At 42.9% G+C, this 20,286-nt stretch overlaps 1 protein-coding gene across 10 annotated transcripts in view; it reads left to right on the top strand.

Annotated features, from left to right (window-relative positions):
- The window catches only part of gab1 (GRB2-associated binding protein 1), a 39,648-nt gene extending 19,569 nt beyond the window's left edge, over window positions 1-20,079 (top strand). For 6 of the 10 annotated variants that reach the window (XM_037471307.2, XM_037471305.2, XM_037471306.2 and 3 more), the window contains 11 exons: window positions 4,320-4,448; window positions 5,090-5,255; window positions 7,876-8,101; window positions 8,751-9,433; window positions 10,967-11,061; window positions 11,755-12,055; window positions 14,228-14,320; window positions 15,305-15,398; window positions 16,013-16,136; window positions 18,179-18,307; window positions 18,404-20,079. In XM_037471307.2, coding sequence (XP_037327204.1) covers window positions 4,320-4,448; window positions 5,090-5,255; window positions 7,876-8,101; window positions 8,751-9,433; window positions 10,967-11,061; window positions 11,755-12,055; window positions 14,228-14,320; window positions 15,305-15,398; window positions 16,013-16,136; window positions 18,179-18,307; window positions 18,404-18,562 — 2,199 coding nt within the window. In that variant the 3' untranslated portion in view covers window positions 18,563-20,079. Of the gene's footprint in view, window positions 1-871; window positions 1,170-4,319; window positions 4,449-5,089; window positions 5,256-7,875; window positions 8,102-8,750; window positions 9,434-10,966; window positions 11,062-11,754; window positions 12,056-14,227; window positions 14,321-15,304; window positions 15,399-16,012; window positions 16,137-17,029; window positions 17,106-18,178; window positions 18,308-18,403 lie in introns of those variants that run through there. The other 4 variants (XM_037471313.2, XM_037471308.2, XM_037471309.2 and 1 more) reach the window with 4 other exon arrangements.
- Window positions 20,080-20,286: the final 207 nt, after the last annotated feature.

Raw genomic sequence — 20,286 nt, 5'->3', positions numbered from 1 at the left:
TTCATACATAAAAAATAATTGATTAGGTCTCTAGATTAAGTCTTCAATTTCTAAAAGACAGATCTCATTCCTTCTGTATTTTCTGCATGTAGAAGTCTCTCGCCATGGTTTAATCAACACGCAGTGTTGAGATGTCATTTCATTTGTTTTTCTACTTCTGCTGTATTGATTTTTGGCATGGCATGTTGCCTAGGACATCTCCAAAGTCTGGTGTGGGAACGCTGTGGCTTGTTTCATTCGTCAGACGCTGAAATGTTAGCATGGAGCAGTACTACATAGGACGTGTCTAAGAATAGTCCCATGGCTTTGGCGGTAAGGTCTCTGTGGATGCCAGCCAGAGTCTGGGGAGAGTATAACACTAGTGTTGTTGCTGTATCCGTTTTTATCCGCTGAGAGTTCGTTACCACAACAAGTTGACGTTTTGCGAGAGGTTATTTGCAGGGCTGCTTCGTGCCCGACATGATACTGACTGCTCATGATGTAAGCAAATAAGCCAATTTCCCAAAATGTTAAATTGGCTATTTGTTTGTGTATTCACGCCCTCCTTATACACTAAACCCACTTCTCCTTCCGTCTTTGACTTTGCTCCAGTGATGTTGGGTTAGAAGGCCTCTGACGGCAGCGTGACGGCACTCAGTTGGCATCTCCCCTTAACCCCGCCGCCCCCACCACCCCCTGCCCCCTGCCCCCCTTTCCTTCCCCTGTCATTTCCTTAGTCGGACCCTCAATGCCCCCTCTGTCTGGCCCCATAGGCCCTAAGCCCTTGGTGGGCGAATAGAGGGTTTCTTCCTGTCTTTCCCCCAATCAGAAGACACCAGGATGCTTGAAGGAAGGGGAAGAGTGGGGGCAGCTGCCATTCTGGTGGAGCCCCCACCATCCCAGTCCAGTATCGTCCCATGCCGCCCCATTCCCAAGACCGGGGCCCGTTAACGCTGGACTCCTACGCGCTAAACCGGGCTCTGTAACTGTGGAGTGAGCTGAATGGTTCACCACCAGTCGGTGGACTATGTAAGACTAGAATGGATGTCTTATGTTTCCTTCAGTCATTGAGCACTTGACCCTGGCTCGAACAAGTTGGGATTTAGTGCTGTCACGCCGGACACAATGGAATACACACAATAAAGGAGGACCAGGTGCCTCATCGTGTTCTTCACAAGCCTTGACAGGAGGTATGTAATGGTGGACTACTCGGTATTCAGCTGGGGTCATCTGGTGACAGTGTTTCAGGGTTTGTATGTGGCATTGGGTACAAAGTAGTTTGGATTCTGTAATGTTGATATTCAGTGTGTTTACACACACACACAATGAGATGTGTAGCATTTTTTATGTAGTTATATAAAATGTAAAAGGGTTCTGTTCGTACATAAGGAAATTCAGCTCTTTTGTTGTCTGTGATTCTGGGTCAAATTTGCCAGATCTAGTCAAGAGAAATAAGGAACATAGGCAAGCGTGTACATTCATAGCAAATTCCCAGAGTCAAAGCAAAGGATCATAGGGACGAGGGGCAAGATGGTTACGCGTAGTGGTGCATCCTGGCTTCTTGTATAAGTCCAACTGCAAGTAAAACAAATGCGTCTTTTTTACCTTCCTCAGCCGAAGTGCAGATTTTTAAATGCAGACAGATTTTGCACATGCAAAAAACGGTAAGTGCTTGTTCTCTCAATGCGTTCTATGAAAAAAAAGAAAAACAACACTTCACGCTACATTACATATCACTTACGCACTTAAAATCTACCCGCATTGTTTCAAAAATGTGGTGGAGGATAGAGGAGAAATCAAATTACTGACCAGCTGCATGCAAATGTGGATTTTTGAGTTAATGCACTGCATGTAGATGTGATGTCAGACTTTGTCTTAACCTGATTTCATCCACTTTCCTGCCGTTTCCTATGCATATAAATTAAGTCATTTTCCATATGCATGCAAAGTACGGATGCTTCAGACTCTCGGGTACGTTTTGTGTTTTCATGCTTTTTGAATATTTCATGCATGTGTGGTGCTGAATGGCTCCTACAAAGCAAGTGTGCCTATTGCTGTGTGAATGTCCACAGATGGAGGAGAGATGCTCGTGCTACCGCACAGCTTGTCATCCCAGAACTACTACAATCTGCAGGCATGCTAATGTGGCACTTGAGAATCAGTGGATGCAGACTGTCTCCAGGGTGGCTCTGCTTTGAATCTGAGTACATGTGATTGAGCCGTTGCATCCTGTGTAACATTTATTTCTTCATCTCAAGTATTTTGAGATGAATGCATTTTGACTGTCTTGCCCCTAGGAGGGAATGCATGTTGACACATCCCCTTTTCTGTTATCCTCTTGATTATTTCCTTGGTGTACTCATTTTGTCATTCCATCTTGTATTTATATATATTATATGATATAGTAATCCCTTCTTTGTTGTACGTGATGATATCCCGTCGTCCCTCTTTTCATAGTTGCACATTCTGTATTATTGCATGCTGTTCTTAAAGCAGTTTAATTTTTAGTTTTTCAGAAATGTTTTCACTAATTCTCACATACAAAACTAATTAAATGTCAAATATATTGGGAGGTATCAGTACAGTGTGCATCTTATGTCGGTCTCTCCAACACCTTTTAACTCGAGCGTTTACTCGGTTTTATCTCTCGACTGTAAGTAACTGGTTGTTTTTCTCATGTATTTGACAAGTAACTCCTACTCAGTGACTGTGAGGCAGTTTGATCACACCCGTTTCACTACTTGCCCAGTTGTCCACTTGTCACCCTGGGCGGCCCTGGCCTCACGGTAACCTAAGCTCTCAGTCCTTCTGTTCCCCGCAGGGTAACTTGACCCAAGGTTGCTTTGTCATGTGCCAGAGAGCGCGGTTCCCTCTCCACACCCATCGTCTTTGTGCGGCCAACTCAACAGAGACTCATCGGTGTTGTTTTAGCACCTTCACTTCAGCTCTTAGGGTTAAATGTGCTATTTAAGGAGGGCTGCCTCAAAGGATGTAGTTTTAATAGGTTTAAGCCTCGTTTGGACCCAGTGGGTGTGTTTGGTATTATATAATGTTGTCCTTTTGAACCACATGTCTTAAACGTGTGTGTGTGTGTGTGTGCCTGCAAGATGTGAGTGCCGTTTACTTTTTTTGGTGTTGTCGATGTGATTCCTCCAGTTTAAAAGCCAGGGTGGAATTTCAGATCTACAAGTTGATTCTTCATCCTGTTTGTGGAGAAAAAGGTCTGATGCTCTTCATGCTGTGTCCGTCAGGAGCTTGGCTCACTAACAAAGGGCACCCTGTGGTTGGAAAAATAGCTAAGGGATGGGACCCCCCGCCCCCGCCCCCCCATTCCACTCCCAGATGTACAGCATTGTTAATACGGTCAAAATTGTACCCTAAAACAATAAACAAATAAGCTTTAGTTTGCATCCCTCACATTCTGTTGGTCCGTTGCCTGATCCAAGATCTCTCTGCTTGTTGTTTGTGTACTTTGTCGATCATTAACTCGCATCTCCAAAAAGTTTCTGGTGTTTGATCAAATATTTGATTTACTTTTGAGTACTACGGTATTTGATCCAAGTGTCCAAACATACTTTTCCTAACTTAAGGCACAATGAGCAGGACATCATGATAAAATCCAGCAAGTTTTTAGTATTTTGTGGAGAGCTTATTTTTAGCCACAAATCAACCTTCCTCCAATCACTCTGCAGAGTTCATGACCAGGAGTCCTGCTGGATATGTTTTCTAAATATATCTAAACACCATGAGGTGGAAAACATCAAAACAAAACAGTGTGGCGCTTTTTTGCTTTTGCAGGGCTGAAGAAGGTGCTCACTCTAACTGACCTATATCTCTTAAACAACAACACGTGAGATGACTGCTATGCGTGATATGTAAACAATTTCTGAAGTAAAATATGTATGTGCCGTCAAAATTTTAAAAAATTCAGTAATGACTAACCAATATATTAAATTGAATTGGGTCAGAATCAACACAGCTAGTGTTTAATTGCCTTAATGAACTTTTGGAAAAGGATTTTTTTGACTGACTGCTTTGCTGGAGTTTTACATTCTTTTTCTAAAAGAAAATGCCAATAGCCTGTTACCCTTTTGGTTATTTACCCCAATCATGGGGCTGGGCCAAACTATGTGGCTTTTGTTCTGGTCATCTCTGACACATATTTCTGGTTCTGGGCCTCTTTCCTCTCTGGCCTCCAGTATTCTTCAGTGAGTGCAGCTGGTGACGACACAAGCTACACTAGGATGCACCGGCTGAACTGGAAAAATAAAGCATTTGAACAGAAAGGACCAGTCATTGCGAGCAACACACATATAACCTCTGGCCTGGTTTCTCTGCAGGCATGGAAGAAGCGGTGGTTTGTTCTTCGGAGTGGCCGTCTGACGGGCGACCCAGACGTATTGGAGTACTACAAGAATGACCACGCCAAGAAGCCCATCCGCGTGATTGATCTCAACTTGTGTGAGCAGGTATGGTTCCCCGGCGCTTTTGGCTCGCGCTTTGTGTGATTTAATTCTTCATTTTAGTTTAGTCATATTTTGAACAATTACAGTTAACGGCTTTTTAAGTCATCACAACGTTGTTGTTGATGTTTGGGTATAAGTCATAGGTAAAGATTTCTTTGTTGGAAAGAGGACGGGGTCACAAGACAAACTTTCTTTCTTTTCATTACAAATTATTGCTAATAAATATACATGTACATACAGCCCCCATATTTCATGAAGCTAGTACAAATCTATAACAACCATTTTGTTAGAGATCTGGTGACATTGAATAATGACCTCAAAAGTATTGTTATCACAGAAATATGAAATATATAGTTTACGGGGAATTATTACCGTAATTAACCTCACCGCACCAGTGCTTAACATCTTGTAATACTCAATAAAAACTTAATTCCACATTTAGTACATTTGCAAATAGTTTATACACAGGTCGATAACAATGTAAAAGAACATTTTGTATATTTGACAGGCTATTTATTTCAACTCTACCACACGTCTTCACATGTGGCTTCCTTATTCATTGGCTGTAAATATTCACTTTATCCTTCTATGTATTTGCTGATATGTTGTTATATCACACTGCGACCCTTTTGTTACCACTTCAGGTGGACGCTGGGCTGACGTTCAACAAGAAGGACCTGGAGCACAGCTTCATTTTTGACATCAAGACCATCGACCGTGTCTTCTACCTGGTGGCTGACACCGAAGAAGAGATGAATAAGTGGGTTCGCTGCATCTGCGACATCTGTGGTTTTAACCCCACTGATGACGGTAAGCATCGCAATTCGATGGTTAACTACGTGCCATTGCTGCACTACTTCAGTACTGCGTCACCCTCTGGTACGTTTTGCCACAAGGTTTTACTTCACACAAAGTTAACCAGTCACCAGTATTGTTTCCGATCGTTCAAGACGTGAGGAACAAGTGAGAAACAGCCTCAAAAAAGTGAACACCAAACAGAAAACGTCCATCTTCTGAGATCCTCGGATCAATCCGCCAATATGACATAATGACCGCAACCATCAATCAAGCACTAACATATTCAGAAAGAAATTGAGAAAATAAACTTAAAAGTCCATATTATTGACTTCACATTTCTTGTAATAGTCTGGTTGTTGTTTTTAATACATTATTGATCAGGTTCATCACCAGCAGTCCTACAAGTATAAGGAGTCGGGGGACCAGGCTCAATGTGCCGGCAGGCCTCTTTTCAGCAGAGTTCCAATGATTATCCGTGGGTTGTGTTAAATCTCACGTTACCCTCGTACCCAGTACTGTATAATCGAATCATTGTGTGCGTGTCCCTCTTTCCCTCTTATCTGGTTATCATTGTCTCTTGTCTTGCACTCTCTTGTTTCTCCTCTGCCCTCCGTCTTTGAGCCTAAATGCACCTCAGTCTCCTATTGTCCCTACACCCTCATCTTAACATGTCGCCATTTGAATGTGACCACAACTAATGCGCTGCCCGTCACATGGCGCCGCTCAGTCTTTAAGGAGAAGAATGTACATTTCCAACCTGGCAAATGAGTCACCGATTGTTCTCCTCCAAGGTCTCCGTCTGCTTAGCTTTGCGACTATGCCCCCATGTCTTTTACATGGCTGGTGTTGCAGGGCAAGCCCGATAACACTCTTCAGCAGAGTTATCAAGACTGGCTGTTGAAAGCCTATCGTGCAAACAAACTGTTCAAGGAGACTAAAAATCTTTGCAGATAGTCCTCCTCACAAGTCCTGTTACAAAAGAGTGTCCTTGGCTCTCCATTCAGCGCTCCCTTTCACTCTTTTGCCTCTGAAACCCGACTCTGTGTCCTGCCAGAGTGCTTCGTGGCGGGTCCCATATTAGAGCAGGGAACATCAGGAGGGCTCTGACAAACAAACGCAGAGGTGAAGAGGATTATGTGCAGAGGGGATTTCTCCTTTTTCCTGAGGGAATCCGCACATACAGTATCAACAAACCAATGGTGGGGCGGGGAGGGAGAAGATTAAACACACTGTGATGAGAAAAGTTGACTTTTTAAAGAGGGGACCTTCCTGGCGAGAGAGAAGAGAAGGCCATGTCGGTAATAGGAGAGAGTGGGAGGGAAACTGTGAAGAAGAAAAAAGTAGAACAATGCGGAGTGAACGCAGAGATGCTCGTTCACCGAGCGTACGCATCAGCCATCTGTGCAGTGCAACATTCAAACCCAAGCAGAAGGGTCTGAAAGGAACTCTGATATTTGTGTGACGAAGCAGAGACCTTGAGGAAATTCTGTCTGTGAAGGAGTGTGTGGGATTCTGAAGGCAAACGCCGCATTCAGGCTGCTCACTAACAAACCGTTATGCCTTTCAGTGGGTTTCATGCATATATGTGAGTTGGACACGAATATGCCCATTCGTGATGGCAAATGTTATCACGCACTAATTTTGCATGTCCCACCTGTATGATTTACGTCACCTCAAGTTAGACGGTTTGGTTTCAAGTTAAAATGTTTGATTTCTCCGAAATGTTCCACCCAAGAAGAAAGGGACATTGTAGATTCTCTGGGCTTTTTCTGGTTGAGCTATTCTAAAAGGGGAACCAAGATTTGTTCTGAAGATGTTGAACACACACACACACACACACACAATGTATATGAACCGTATCCATTAAGCACTAACAACCAAGCTTTTTAAAATATTGATTTGCAAACAATCAAAAAGCCTTGGGATATATATATAAATAAAGCTCAGCTGCCAATGTTCACATATGATAGAGCTGTGAAGTTGATGTAGTGTGGAAATGGGTTGCTAGGAAACCGTTTGGGTTCACTCAGCCGGTTGACATTGGCAAACACAGCTTACTGTTTACTTTCTGCTTAATATCATCAGTCACCAACATCACCCGCTCTGACTCACTGGGCCTCCTTGGCCCAGTACAAATGTTGTAAACTCAGTATAAAATGAGTCCAATGTGTCCTTTGGCTTTATTGTAATACACAAGATGAAAGTCCAGTTAATGTAAATAAAAGAACTGATCCTTCAAACTTGAATCCTGACGCCAATAATATGATTTTCTACTGTGTGCCTTGTGATGCCCGGATTAATAACCACTGAACAATATGTGAGCCTAGACGTCTGAAAGGTCTTGATTGTGTCTTTTGGTCTCAATTTTAGTCAGTTGATTACAGTCCAGATGATAATGATACAATTCATTAAGTAGTGGCCTTTGTCGTACACGGTAGCACAGCTTAAGGCTTCATTTCCTGTTGGTGTATCGAGAACTGTATTACATTTTTAGTAAAGTTGTAGGGCGGTTCAGTGGCAGCGGCCCTCCTCCTCTACAAGTCATCCGTGACTAACTTTGTACTTTTCTGTGTTATACTAAGGAAGGTAATTCAGAGGATTTAACCTCAGTCTCCTTGTTTCTCTCCTGCAGAGGCAGCGAAAGCTGCTCACCAGTCGGCCATCGGAGGCCTGGTGGTGGACACCGCACCGCACCCAGTGCTTGGTAATATCGTCGGTCCAGCAGCAATGCTCACCAATGTGCCCCCTCCATACCAACCGGTCAAAGTGCGCCACCTGGACTCTCAGTCCAGTTCAGACGAGCCCCAGGATTACCTGTGGCTCGTCAACTGTGAGAGCAAAAAGCCCGAGCCCAACAGGTGAGTGTGCTTATTAGATGTATGAGTCTCTGTGTCCACTTGGTGGCTTAAACTTCTCTCTGTATATTTTTCCAACACATTTCTTCTTTTTGTACACTTGATCTGCACTGCCGCTCTCGCCGTGCCTCCGCTGTGCGGCTTGTAGCTCAGTGCAGCGTCACTCTCCATTGGAGGGGGACCAGGAGTATTTGCTCCTGGAGGAGTGTGAGAGCAAGAGTCTTCCTCTTCAGGCTAGTCTGTGAGTGACCAGCCATCCAGCTGGAACTGCCTGCTTTTGTGTAGAGTGCTACAGGTGTATTTAAAAAAAGACTCAAAGTCCTAGCTGTAGATTGGTATTACAGCTGGGTATTGTCATATGGAAGTTTGAACTGTCTGATCCTTCAGAACAGACTAAATTGTACTCAACCTAACAATGCATCAACTTGTTTTTGGTTGCCTGCATGTTAGCTACAGCGTTTACCAATCTTCTGGGTAAAAATGATGCTAATATAGCAGAGATTAGTGGCGAGATGTCTGCATATACCGTTGTGTTGCTAACCCTGGTTTGCAGGCCATGCTGTGAAGGCTTCCCCAACGGAGTGGATTTCTTGGCTTGTCTACATCAATTGTGGATACCTAACTCTGGCGTATTTGCATATTGTCTCCTTAGAGCTCACGCCGAGTGTTCCAAGTCTACCTCTTCAGAGACAGACCTGAATGACAACCTCCCCTCTCACCGCACGCCCACCTCCACGTCCTCAGCCAAGCACACGTCGCACAACGGCTTCTTCCCGCAGCACCCGGCCCCCGCCTCCGCCTCTTCCATCTACGACTCGCCCCCGTCGCGCTGCGCCTCCCTGTCGACCGACGGCAGCCTGTACCACCTCCCTCGCAGCTTCTCCCAGGACACGGTGCTGGTCCCGAAGTCCGCCTCGTCCCCCGTGGCCCACCTGGACAGCGGGGACGGCTCCGACCTCTACGTCTTCAACACCCCGTCGCGGAAGCCCTCGATGGAGTCGCAGCTTCGCAACCTTTCCATCAGTTACGACATCCCGCCCACGCCCGGCGCAAACTGCACCTACCAGGTGCCCCGCACTTTGTCCGTTTCGGCGGGCGTGGGAGTCTCAGAGGGCGGGGGGGACGCAGTGCCCCCTCCCAGGCCGCCCAAGCCTTCGCTCGGTTCCACCTCAGGACCCCCGCCGCCCCCCGCCGAGCGCTCGCCCACGGACACCTACTTTGTGCCTCGCTCGGTGTCCGAGACGGACGGGAACTACTGCGTGCCCACTAGTGGCGCGAACAAGGCGTTACGCAGCAACACCATCGGCACCGTGGACTGTTCACGCATCCGCAAAGGTTTGTGCGTATGAAGTGGAAATGATGCTTTACGATTTTTAGAATATTTTAATTCTATTTTATGAAACTTTCCTAAGTCATTTTGACCGTTTAGGCGGCGTGATATTTCTTCCAATGTCAACCCCTCGTTTTTGCCCTCAATCCACTGATCTTTTCATAATACATTTAAATGACCAAGCGCTCGTCACACATTAATAGTTGTCGGCAGATGTTTTGACGATTAAAGGCCTCTGGTTTTAAGGGTCTTGAAGATAAAGTAACTTTACAATGATTTGTGCAGGAAATGTGATCATATGTCATAAATAACTCCCATCTCAAACATTGAAATGATGGCAATATAGATTAAGAATCTTCTTATGTCCTCACTTGTGGACAAGTGCATGCCTCCTGTTGCATCGCTAAAACCATTTAAAACATTTAAAACACACAAAACATTGCTTTAACAGAGCATTTCTTTGTTGTACATAAATTGTAATACACTGTTTTCCTTACCATGGAAGTATGGGACTGTCCTCTAAATTTGACAAATACATGTGAGCTATGTTTTAACAATTTAAGTAAGGGTGTCCAAGTCTATGTAAAAGAACAGCAATTTCAGTACCCTTTTATCACTTCCACCAAGTATCAAATACCAGCAAAGGTTAGGTTAGGCTAGACTCTGACAAGCTATTCTGTGTAGACAAGAGTTGCCTTTTCTAATGAAAGACTAATACAGCAAATCTAATAATGAAATGTCACAATTACAGAATCCTTTTTTAAATCAATATGCAGCATCCGTTGCTAGAAAGATCTTCTCACTAGAAAAGAGAAACTTATAAAGTAAGCATGGACACCACATTAATGTTCTCCAGTCACTCCTCCCTCTTGTGGTAACAGATGTCATTACAGAAGTCAGCAAAGCCCAACTTTTGCTGGTTAAGCTGTCAAACGATCACGGCACAGGCCGTGAATATCGCAGGCCCGTCAGAGGATGTTTTGTGTGAGTCTGCATCAAATGCGTCGATGACTGTTGTGAATATTTCACCCCACGCAAGATCGGCTTGATTCTGCTCACCATCTTGAGAGTGGAAATACCACTGAAAGGTATTATTTATACTGCAAACAGGATTTCATCTGAGCAATTCGTCACCTGACCGCTTCTTTCCCTAGCACTGCTGTGGTCCTTGTGGCTGTGAGTGAAATGCATTAGCGACTGCATTAGCGCCTAATGAGAATGCAGAAAGCATTACTTTTGTGCATTAGATACTGTTACACACTGTATATCTACTAAGCTTTATCAAGCTGAACAAGAATGTCTTTCCACTGTTGTGAAAACACATACTGTGTCTTAATAAGGCCTCTAATGTGTGTGTGTGTGTGACACAAATGTGGCATTTGGTTTTAAAGTGGGGTGGGGGGGGGGGGTGACGACGACAACAAAATAGTCAGTGCTCTTCATTTTCCGTTGATTGTTAAATATCGCACTTGATAAAGTTCCGGTATATTGAATTGTCCCGTACATTTGGTCATTTCATTTGTTTTGTTTTTTTACAGATTTTGCATCCCAGGACTGCTATGACATTCCTAGATCATTCCCCTCTGAGAAAAGCTGTTCGTTTGACTTCAATGAAAGCTTCAACATCTACTTTGTAAGTGTTGTGTCAAGATTCCCCTGGTTTATTAACTCACAGTTCCGTAGAACACGTGTGCTTTGACCTTTAGCAATCATACATTATTGTATTTGAGTGAAAGGCAGCGGATAAAACAACAGCTACAGCCTGGTGTGATAGAGAAGAACTAAAAAATAAATGATTGATCGGCTAACTGTTACTGCTCACATACCTTTTTTAGGATTGAACAAAGTGTCAAAGACCTACCAGGCGTAAAGAACCCGTCTCTAATAACCAGCGCTCGGGTTGCACAAAGAATTCAACATAAAAACAGCCTACCTTGTAGGTTTTGATGTAAATTTCCTGATGAGTCTTTATTAGCCCCGCATGCATTTTTTCTTCATGGCAGAGGCAGTGCTACCTGCCGTGGCATCAATTTATGGTGCTGTTATGTAATGTACACTGACTAATATAAAAAATGAACAACCTGTGTGGTTTTAGGGTTGATCCTAGATTGATTTTCCGCAACAACCGTTAAGAAGTTTCTCGCAATGCTTTTGTCTGAAACAATATGAAACACTGAAATAGTTTTGAGTGTGTGTGTGTATACAGCTTTTTGTATAAAAGTAGAATTAAATATTACTACCGTTGCCCCATGAAGCTTAGAGGCACATACCGGCTATGATTCTCCTTTTTGTCTGTGAACATGTTTTTGTGCCGTGTCCCCCTCAGAAAAATAAAGGAATGATGCCAGTTGGCAGCCAGTCCACAGAAGAGGTAGACCAGAACTACGTACCCATGGGGGCCAACTCGCCCTCACACCACCACTCGGGCAGTCTGTCGGAGCCGATGCACGAACCCAACTATGTGCCCATGACCCCGGGCACCATGGAGTTCTCCTCCCTGGGGAAACAGGTCCCCCCGCCTGCCCACATGGGCTTTCGCTCCAGTCCCAAGACGCCGCCTCGCAGGCCTATGCTCAATGACTGTCAGCCCCCGCCCGTCGACCGCAATCTCAAACCTGACCGCAAAGGTGAGAGGACAGCACGCACGTGTAGCTGTGACTTGGTTCATGAGTGTAGTTCTGTAGGTCTTCATCAAGTTTCTTGCTTTGGGGGGGGGGAGGGTTGATGTGTGTTGTGTCTTTGGTGTGCTGCGTATTCACTAATGCAACAACTGACCGTGCTTTGTCTCACACTCCCACTGCTGGCTCTCGGCCATAAAGCCATCCAAACAACTTTAATCATTTCCAGCCTCTCTCAGCAGTCTTTCTTTGTCACGTCCTCCGCTCCCATTGTGGACCAATGTGTTTACTAATTTGGTTTCTCGTGGTTCGTCTGTTGTGTTGAACCCTGTCGTCTCTCTCCTTGCCTTGCGCCTGTCCTCGGCCACCCCTTTTTTTTCACCTCTTGATAAATTAGTTCAGTGGCTGCTACGTCGTCTTATATCCTACACAGTAAGCTGCTTGTCAAAAGCACTTTTGTCTGAAGCTCAAGAGGCCCGCGGGGCGTTTTGGAGGGGGCCGGTCCCTGTGCCATGGAGTGACCGAAGGCCCGGAGTGGTCACCTCAATCCCCTTTGTTCCCGTCATCTGAATAGAGCTCTTTGATCAAAAGACCTAATAGCAAGAGATTTACAACGTGGACGGATTGAAAGGCCGAGTAATGGGCGAGGTGTCAGGGAGGCGGGGGAGTCGTCACTTAGGCAATCCAAAAAGCCGCGACTGTCAATGTCCCCGAAGAGGAACGGGACGTGTTGGCGAGGTTCACAGTGCACCACTCGTGGGCTTTTTTTCCTGGACCTCTGAATCAATCATCTCCGAATTTGGCATTCATCATAGCTGGAATATCAACACTGAAAATATTCTGGTTTCTCCAAATCATAACTGGAAATCTTAAGTGGTCATGGAATTTGAATGTACATTGGCAAACAGTGTAGTATTTTGTCCTTTAAAAAAAATAATGTTACCATGTGTGATTTCCACTATTTATGCAGTTTATTAGACAAGGTAACTCTAGAATATATAAACTGTAGTTAGCACAGGGGAAATCATGCCTCCTATTGGCCAATCAGGTTGCCCAATCCACTCATAAATTACATCCAGTCTTCATATGCGTCTAACTATTGTTACAGAATTTTTTGGGATGTCGGTATAATTCAGATTTAGGGCTGAAATCTGACATTTCTGGAAGGTTTTGGCAGTAAAAAGCCCCTTTTGTACCTTGCAGTTGATCATTTGAAAGTTATTGTACATATATATATTTATTATGGTTTAGAGTTAACCCTCAGTCCCACTGCTACCAGTACAAAGGGTAACATGCGCAGCTATGTTGATCTTGGATATAAGGAACTTTATTGTTGTATTTTGGAGTAGAAACGGCACATGAATAACAATTAGGTTAGATTTTTCAAAAAATGAACACACATCTTTTTGTCAGATGTTTTTAAGTATTTAAAGCTTTACATCCAGACTGAAACTGAAGAAAATCCAACAATAGGGAGCAACATCACTATTTAGATATCTATTCTTTACACTTTATATTGAAAGTAGAGTACAAATAACATGCTCTATCGATATTTTTTACCCCTGGGTGTTATTCATTTCTTTTTAATCACCATAACCCATACAAGATCACGCTGTAGACTAATTGTACTCCCTACCAGCCATGGTCACCTTCTACTTCCGTCTCTCTCCCTCTCTGGTTTGTCTCCTCCGTATGTTGCGAGGTCTTTGACATCTGTGGTCAAGTCCAGACAACTTTTTTTCTTCTTTAAACTTCCTTAACACTATGTTATGTACAAATGAAATGATTGATCTTACTTTGAGATTTAACAATGTTGTGATAAGCGTGGTAATGTAAAAGGAGCTACAGTATGTTCTTACCATGACATTTCTCAGTGTACTCTGTGCTCACGCGCAGCTCGTCGTGCATGCACTGCTGCGATGTCAGTCTTTGTTGGGGGGGCCGTGGTGCATGGAGCGAGGTGCATGTCGGGCATTATGTGTCCGCGGTTGTCATGACAATCGTCCTCTTAAAAACTGTGCTGCACATAAAAAGTGATTGGATGTACGTGAGGCTGGTGTTCCGTTGTTCACCAAAGTCTCGTCTTTTGCTTTGCATGGCAGTACAGTTGTTACTGTAGGGGCTCATCTGTTGTGATCACCAAAGATTTCATAATAAGCAAAGTCTTCTTTCACCAATCAGGTCAGAGTCCTAAAATAATAAGAGCAAAAGGTGTCGGTTTAGAGCGAACCGACTCTCAAACCGTAGGTGAATTCCCGAGGGGACGACGCAAGGGTAGGTACTCCACACCGATCCGCTATTGTTTCCATTCCTTGACCTGTCTCAAACTCTAATTCATCTACTCTTTGCATGTGGTGCACTGTGGGATTCCTCTTGATTCTCATGCCTGTTGGTTCGATAGGAAACTGTGTGCGTACCAGACTACATTGTAGCTTTTTAATGGTTGCTGGCTGCGATGAGCACATCCATCCAGAACTACCCAAATAGGTTCAAGAATAAAACATGGGTGTCAGAGGTGTTGCACTAATCCAGTCTTATTTTAAATCCCAGCAGGAGGGGATTGAGTGTGCACTTCATACACGATGGATTGGATTCACAGCACGCCTCTCAGAATAAATTGTTACTACCACCTTACACTAAATATCTTCTCCCTCTAAAGGGACTACTTCCATGCACATTTTTTTCTTGTGGTTTTATTTAACATAATTGTTCATAAAAACAATATACATTCAGATTTGTAGCAGCTTCAACAGAATTATTGTCACAAGGACAGTCACATGGCTCTGGGGAATGGCGGAGGGCTCTTCTAGAGGAAATTAAACACGATAAAATCTAATAAAAGAGCGACTCAGATCTCCCCTTCTTGTGCACCTACTGCATGATGTGTGTCATTTACATTGTTTTACTCCGACTCCTCGTACACAGCATTGTGCACAATTATGAATTGTAAAATGGTGCAAATGTTTTCAGCTTGTGTAGTAGCAGATAAGATCTACGTGTGATGAGAACTTTGAGTGACAGAAATTGATGGGAAAAAAGGGCGGAAAAGGCTACTGAATATGATTTATTTATTAACGAATTAACTGATCTGTAATTAGCAATAAGTTATACCAGTGAGAGTTGCTATTTAGAATGGCATACGTTTAGCTTTTTGTCGCAGTATTTACACCATTTAATTCGTTGATCTCTTCCGAACTCAAACATGACTAAACCATGTTTCTTAAGCAGCGGCTGATTGTCACGTGTGCTTTGCTTTAGGAAGACCAGCTCCACTTGAGATCAAACCACTGCCGGAATGGGAGGAGCCCTGTACGCCGGTCCGCTCGCCTGTCACTCGCTCATTTGCTCGAGAGTAAGTATCTACGATGATCTGCTGGATTTTACGTAATTTTTGTAGTGTGCTAACAACTAAGGGCATGTTCACACCACTGTTTCCTTAGCTGGGAAAAGAAAGAAAGAAAGAAATGTCCCTTCTTATTAGTTGTGCTTTAAAAAAAAATTGAGGAATAAAAAGCTAGCGGCAATAAAATGTAATTACTGCACTTCTTAAAGGGACGAAACAACAGCAGCTGAAGTTATGGAAACAATGCATTTCCCAACGCATTACTAAGACAATATACAGTTTATTTTTCTTTTGTAGTAAAAATATTATTCGGTGTGAACATTCCTTTTGGTAGTGTATACGGTTAACGAAGTAGGCACTAACACTTCATGCATTACTGTAGTCACCTTGTGACCAAAGTAGCACTGCTCATACACCCTGGTGTGGGAGGTGCCCCAGAGCTCCGTTCCACTGAATGAAGTCTATTGTCGGGTATTAGGTCTATCCTGGCGCTTTGTGCTGCAGGCACCTCTCCGGCTGCAGCGAGTTATAGCTGTGGCTGTTATGTGTGTACTGTAATTTGTGTTCACCAGAGACTGTGCTTGTGTGTCAGTCGGTTTGTAAACATTGTGAATGCTGCTCAGTCTTTCTAGGTTTCCAATGCCGACGAGACCCGCGTCAGTGCATAGCACGGCCTCCAGCACTGACTCCGAAGACTGTGATGAGAATTATGTAGCCATGGTCTCTAATAAGTCCACAGATGAACCAGTATGTAACACACAACTATCCTCTGATATAAGAAGTTGCATGATTGTTTTTTTTTTAAAGATAATCAAGGCTACATGACAATGTGCTAAATGTCTTTTTTCTTATGGTGTTATATGTGGTTTTGTTCAAACAATTTGAAATCCTTGTCATAGCTGACATTTCCAAAGACAGTTTTCACAACAGATGCACAGTCAATACTGCAGAAAGGATGTATGACACTGGCAAAGTTTGAGGGTTGAACACCATGCAACCTAGAATGTTGAGCATTAATTGTTGCTCGGAAAATATTAGAAAACCCATTTCGAGTTCTGGCTCCTCAGAGACACGTTATTGTGGACAAATAACAGGTTGCTGCAGATGGACTCCTCACCACTTCCTCTCTTTTCTTCACAATTTCTTCTTGTTCTGCAGCTCTGCTTTCTTTATTCTCTATTTTGTTCCTTTTCTTTTCAGGTATTGAGTTCTCTAAAAATTAATGTTTGTTTTGTCAAAGTTTTGTACTTCAAGTACCCACACTGTAGTTAAAAAAATTGGGCGTTTTTTGGCGCCTGCTGAAACGGGCACAATTGGCTTATGTAGTAATAAGAATATTGGCTGCATCAGCCACATTGATCGGATGACATTTGTCTCACTGGGGTTTCTTTCTCTTACAGCTTGAGTTGTAGGTTTATCATTTTCCCTGTTTTTTCTTGCTGTAACAATTTCCAACATTTGCTTTGATATTGTCTGCTGACTTCTTGTTCTTTCATCCCTCGTATTAATTTCTTTCTTCCTAGTTCTTTATTTCTTTGGCTTCACCAGGCTCTGGCTTCATTAATTTTCCCCGCATTTTGTTCTTGACCAGCTGCTCTTTCTTTTTTCCTTTGTCACTGCTTCCTTCTCACTCTGTGTAGAGAGGAGTCCTTCTACTGCACAGTCCCCATCACCCCTGTAAAGAGGGAGGTGGAGGAACTTGATACCACAGAGGAGGTGAGCAGGGTTGCCAGGTTAGACACGCATGGCCTGCTCTGTCAGAACACTCGGGGGTTGCCAGTTTAGGGTGTTATTATCTGACATTCAGCAAGTTCAAAGTGCATACTTTGCTGTGCTTTTGTGCCAACACCAGCTAGAACGCTTGGATTTAAGGTTTGAAGCGCAGGGATCTAAAGATGTGAAATACATCTGTTATTATTGTTAGTATGCAGTAGCTTTGTCACCATCTTAGTTCTAATAACACCACCCCAACGTGTAGTTAGAAATTAACACTACCTATGGGTCTAACGTGTGTCTTAAGTGTTGTCACAATACTATAATTTGGACTTTCTACTAATATTAAAGCAATTTCTCCTTATCTTGAATTTTCTGAAAACACTCATGTCACTGACCCATTACTATCCTCAATTTAAAAAAAGGCAAACGTAAACTAAATAATTACATAAACTTTGCAATCTGAGCAAGTACAACGGTCTTTTCAGAATTTAAATTGAAATATGTTCAAATCCGATATGCTTTGCAGTCATGAATATTTAATTTTACAGCATTGCAACTGCAGGTCTGGCATGTTGGTTTGCTGCCCATCTTAGTAGCTGTAGCTGTAGCTGTATCAGTGAAATTATGTGTCCACGCTTCAGCAACTTTGCCGGTCTGGTGCTTGTTTGATTGGCCCAGCCAGATGAAATGAGGTTCACTGATTAAACAAATCTATTGCTATAATGAAACAATCAACGTCTAAGTCTAATATCAAAGTAGAGCTTTTTTTTACTACTTTTGACAGTTCTTGAACATGGTCTGAATATATCGACTGTGCGCGCCAATACCGGGTTAATTGTATACTGGTGTCCATGTTTTCAGCCTTTTAAGTGATCAATTTAAGTAAATTATCTGAAGTCAGGGTTGAATGCAGTTTGGTCTCAGAGCACATCAAATCAGTCAATCTCTTGTAATCTTTGAAAACCAAAATTGGTTATTGTGACAATGCTAGATTGTGTTGAAGTAAGACTTGACTTCACTGGCTCAGTGTTTCTATTCAGTCAATAAAAGCATAATTTTTCTGGCTTATGTAGAATATGAAGCTTGGTGCCCCCATGACTGCGGATGGGGGGAGCAGCCCTATGGCGAAGGTGAAGGGGGACAAACAGGTGGAGTACCTGGATTTGGATCTTGACTCCAACAAGTCGACCCCACCTAGAAAGGTAAGAATGAATCAGCCCCCACATTCCCAGCCTTGTGTTCCCATGCCATTTGAAAGGAACTTTAAGACAGACCCCTCTTCTTTTTTTCCCCCTAAGGTTAAAAGCAATGGAACTGGAATAGCAGTGTCAGATGAGCGTGTGGACTACGTAGTTGTGGACCAGCAACGGACACAAGCCCTTAAGAGCACAAGGGAGGCCTGGAACGATGGCCGCCAATCCACAGAGACAGACACCTCTTCCAAGGGACCCAAGTGACCCTGTTCTCCCAAACCGCCAACACACCTTCCAAACCCCCCCAAAACTGGTTGGCCTTTCACACTAGTGTAGGCTCTGGTGTGTGCTTTGGCACGATCCAGCTGTCACCTTCCACTTCAGCAAGATCCTTAATGTGTAGTGGAGTTTATACTGTTGTTAGGCCTAGGACAGCACTGTGTGTACAGTTGTGGGAGGGGCCAGGAATAAGCTGAATGCAGTATAAAATTGGGTGGAATGACTAGACTGGCCTCTGGGGTTCAACAGTTTCCTTAAATAATAATGCTGTTTGATGTGGTTTTTGGAGTATGAATTGAATCACTTGATAACATGGTCACAGTACTTTATCACTGCATCGCTCTACTAGCAGAGTAGATGTTTCAGTTTCTCCTGTTTGAGTGGGGTGGGGATGGGGTTCCATAGGCACTGGTCAGCTTTACAGGTTTTTACCAAGTTGGTGTGAATTGCTGAAACTCACACTAAAGTGTTTACCTAATACTTCAAACCTGATCTCTGAGATAACCCAGTACGACAGCATTTTTATAGTTTTATTACTTTTAAAAAAAAGTTTAATGCAAGGCATTTTAACTCGCTGATTTTACATGTAACTAAGTGCTCAATTTAAGCTTTGGATTCACTCAAGGTTTAATCCACTGAACATGGTTTGATTTCCATTTAGCTGTACATGGAGATGCTTCAATCTGTTATAATGGAAGTGCAAAGACTGTACAAAAGTGTTATGTATATAAACAGGAAAAGTGTCCTTTATTTGCATGGAATATCCAGCATGTTTGACTTGAGGGTATGTGGATTCTGCAGGGTAGAATCCTGTGCGTGTCTTAGGTGGTATCAGGACTTGTTTTAAATGAATGAACTACTGTGAGTTTTTAAAAGAAAGTGGCAGGTTTTCTATAAGTTATGCAAAGGTATCAAACGTTAGGCTAGAGTGAGAGAGAGAAAATCAGGTACTATACAACTAATCATTTCTAATTTATTTCTCAAGTAATTTCATCAGGTGGATGTCTTGTCCACATTTAGCTCAGTATTCTTGATAATTTGCTAAAGTCTGTTTAAATGCGCCGCTCAATTAGTTTTGTAAGTTCATTAATGTTCCTCATTCCTCTCTCATCTTATGTTTAATTTATTTCAAATTGACCTGGCATACAGTTTTGGGAAATTGACAGCCTCGTGTAGTCAACTTGATACATCTTTTATAGACGGTGAAAGTCTTTGCATAAATCTGTGCTTTACTAACCTGTGAACTCTGACTCTGATGTCCCAAGCTTGTGCTACCACAAGTTAAAATCATTGCTGTACATATTTTGCCACCAATTAGGTTAACATGTATGATTTGAAAAAAAATGTGCCTACTAAGTCATCTTCATTCTACTTCACTATTTCCTTATTGAAGTCCTTTTGTGATACGGACTGCAAAGCTGATGATGCTTTATCTTTTTTAATGAATCTCCACAGAAATTGTACATTTTGAAAGTGGACTAAATAAAATCCAACCTCTTATGCATGTGTGGTCTTTTTTAAATATGATTTCCCGTGATAAGGAAATCAAAATGAGAAGAAGGCACAGAGATGAGTATCCAATTTGATAAAAGTCCTGTACATGGTGAATGTTTTATTTTGTTTTTTACTTCTGTCATTTCAATAACATTCATGTTGCAAAATTGACAATACCAGTCTACCTGCTCAAGTTAGCATCTAGGTCAAGAATT

The sequence above is a fragment of the Pungitius pungitius genome, chromosome 9 (assembly GCF_949316345.1).
Source record: "Pungitius pungitius chromosome 9, fPunPun2.1, whole genome shotgun sequence".
Lineage (NCBI taxonomy): Eukaryota > Metazoa > Chordata > Actinopteri > Perciformes > Gasterosteidae > Pungitius > Pungitius pungitius.
The sequence above is the reverse complement of the archived record's forward strand: the minus strand, read 5'-3'. Positions and strand labels throughout refer to the sequence as shown.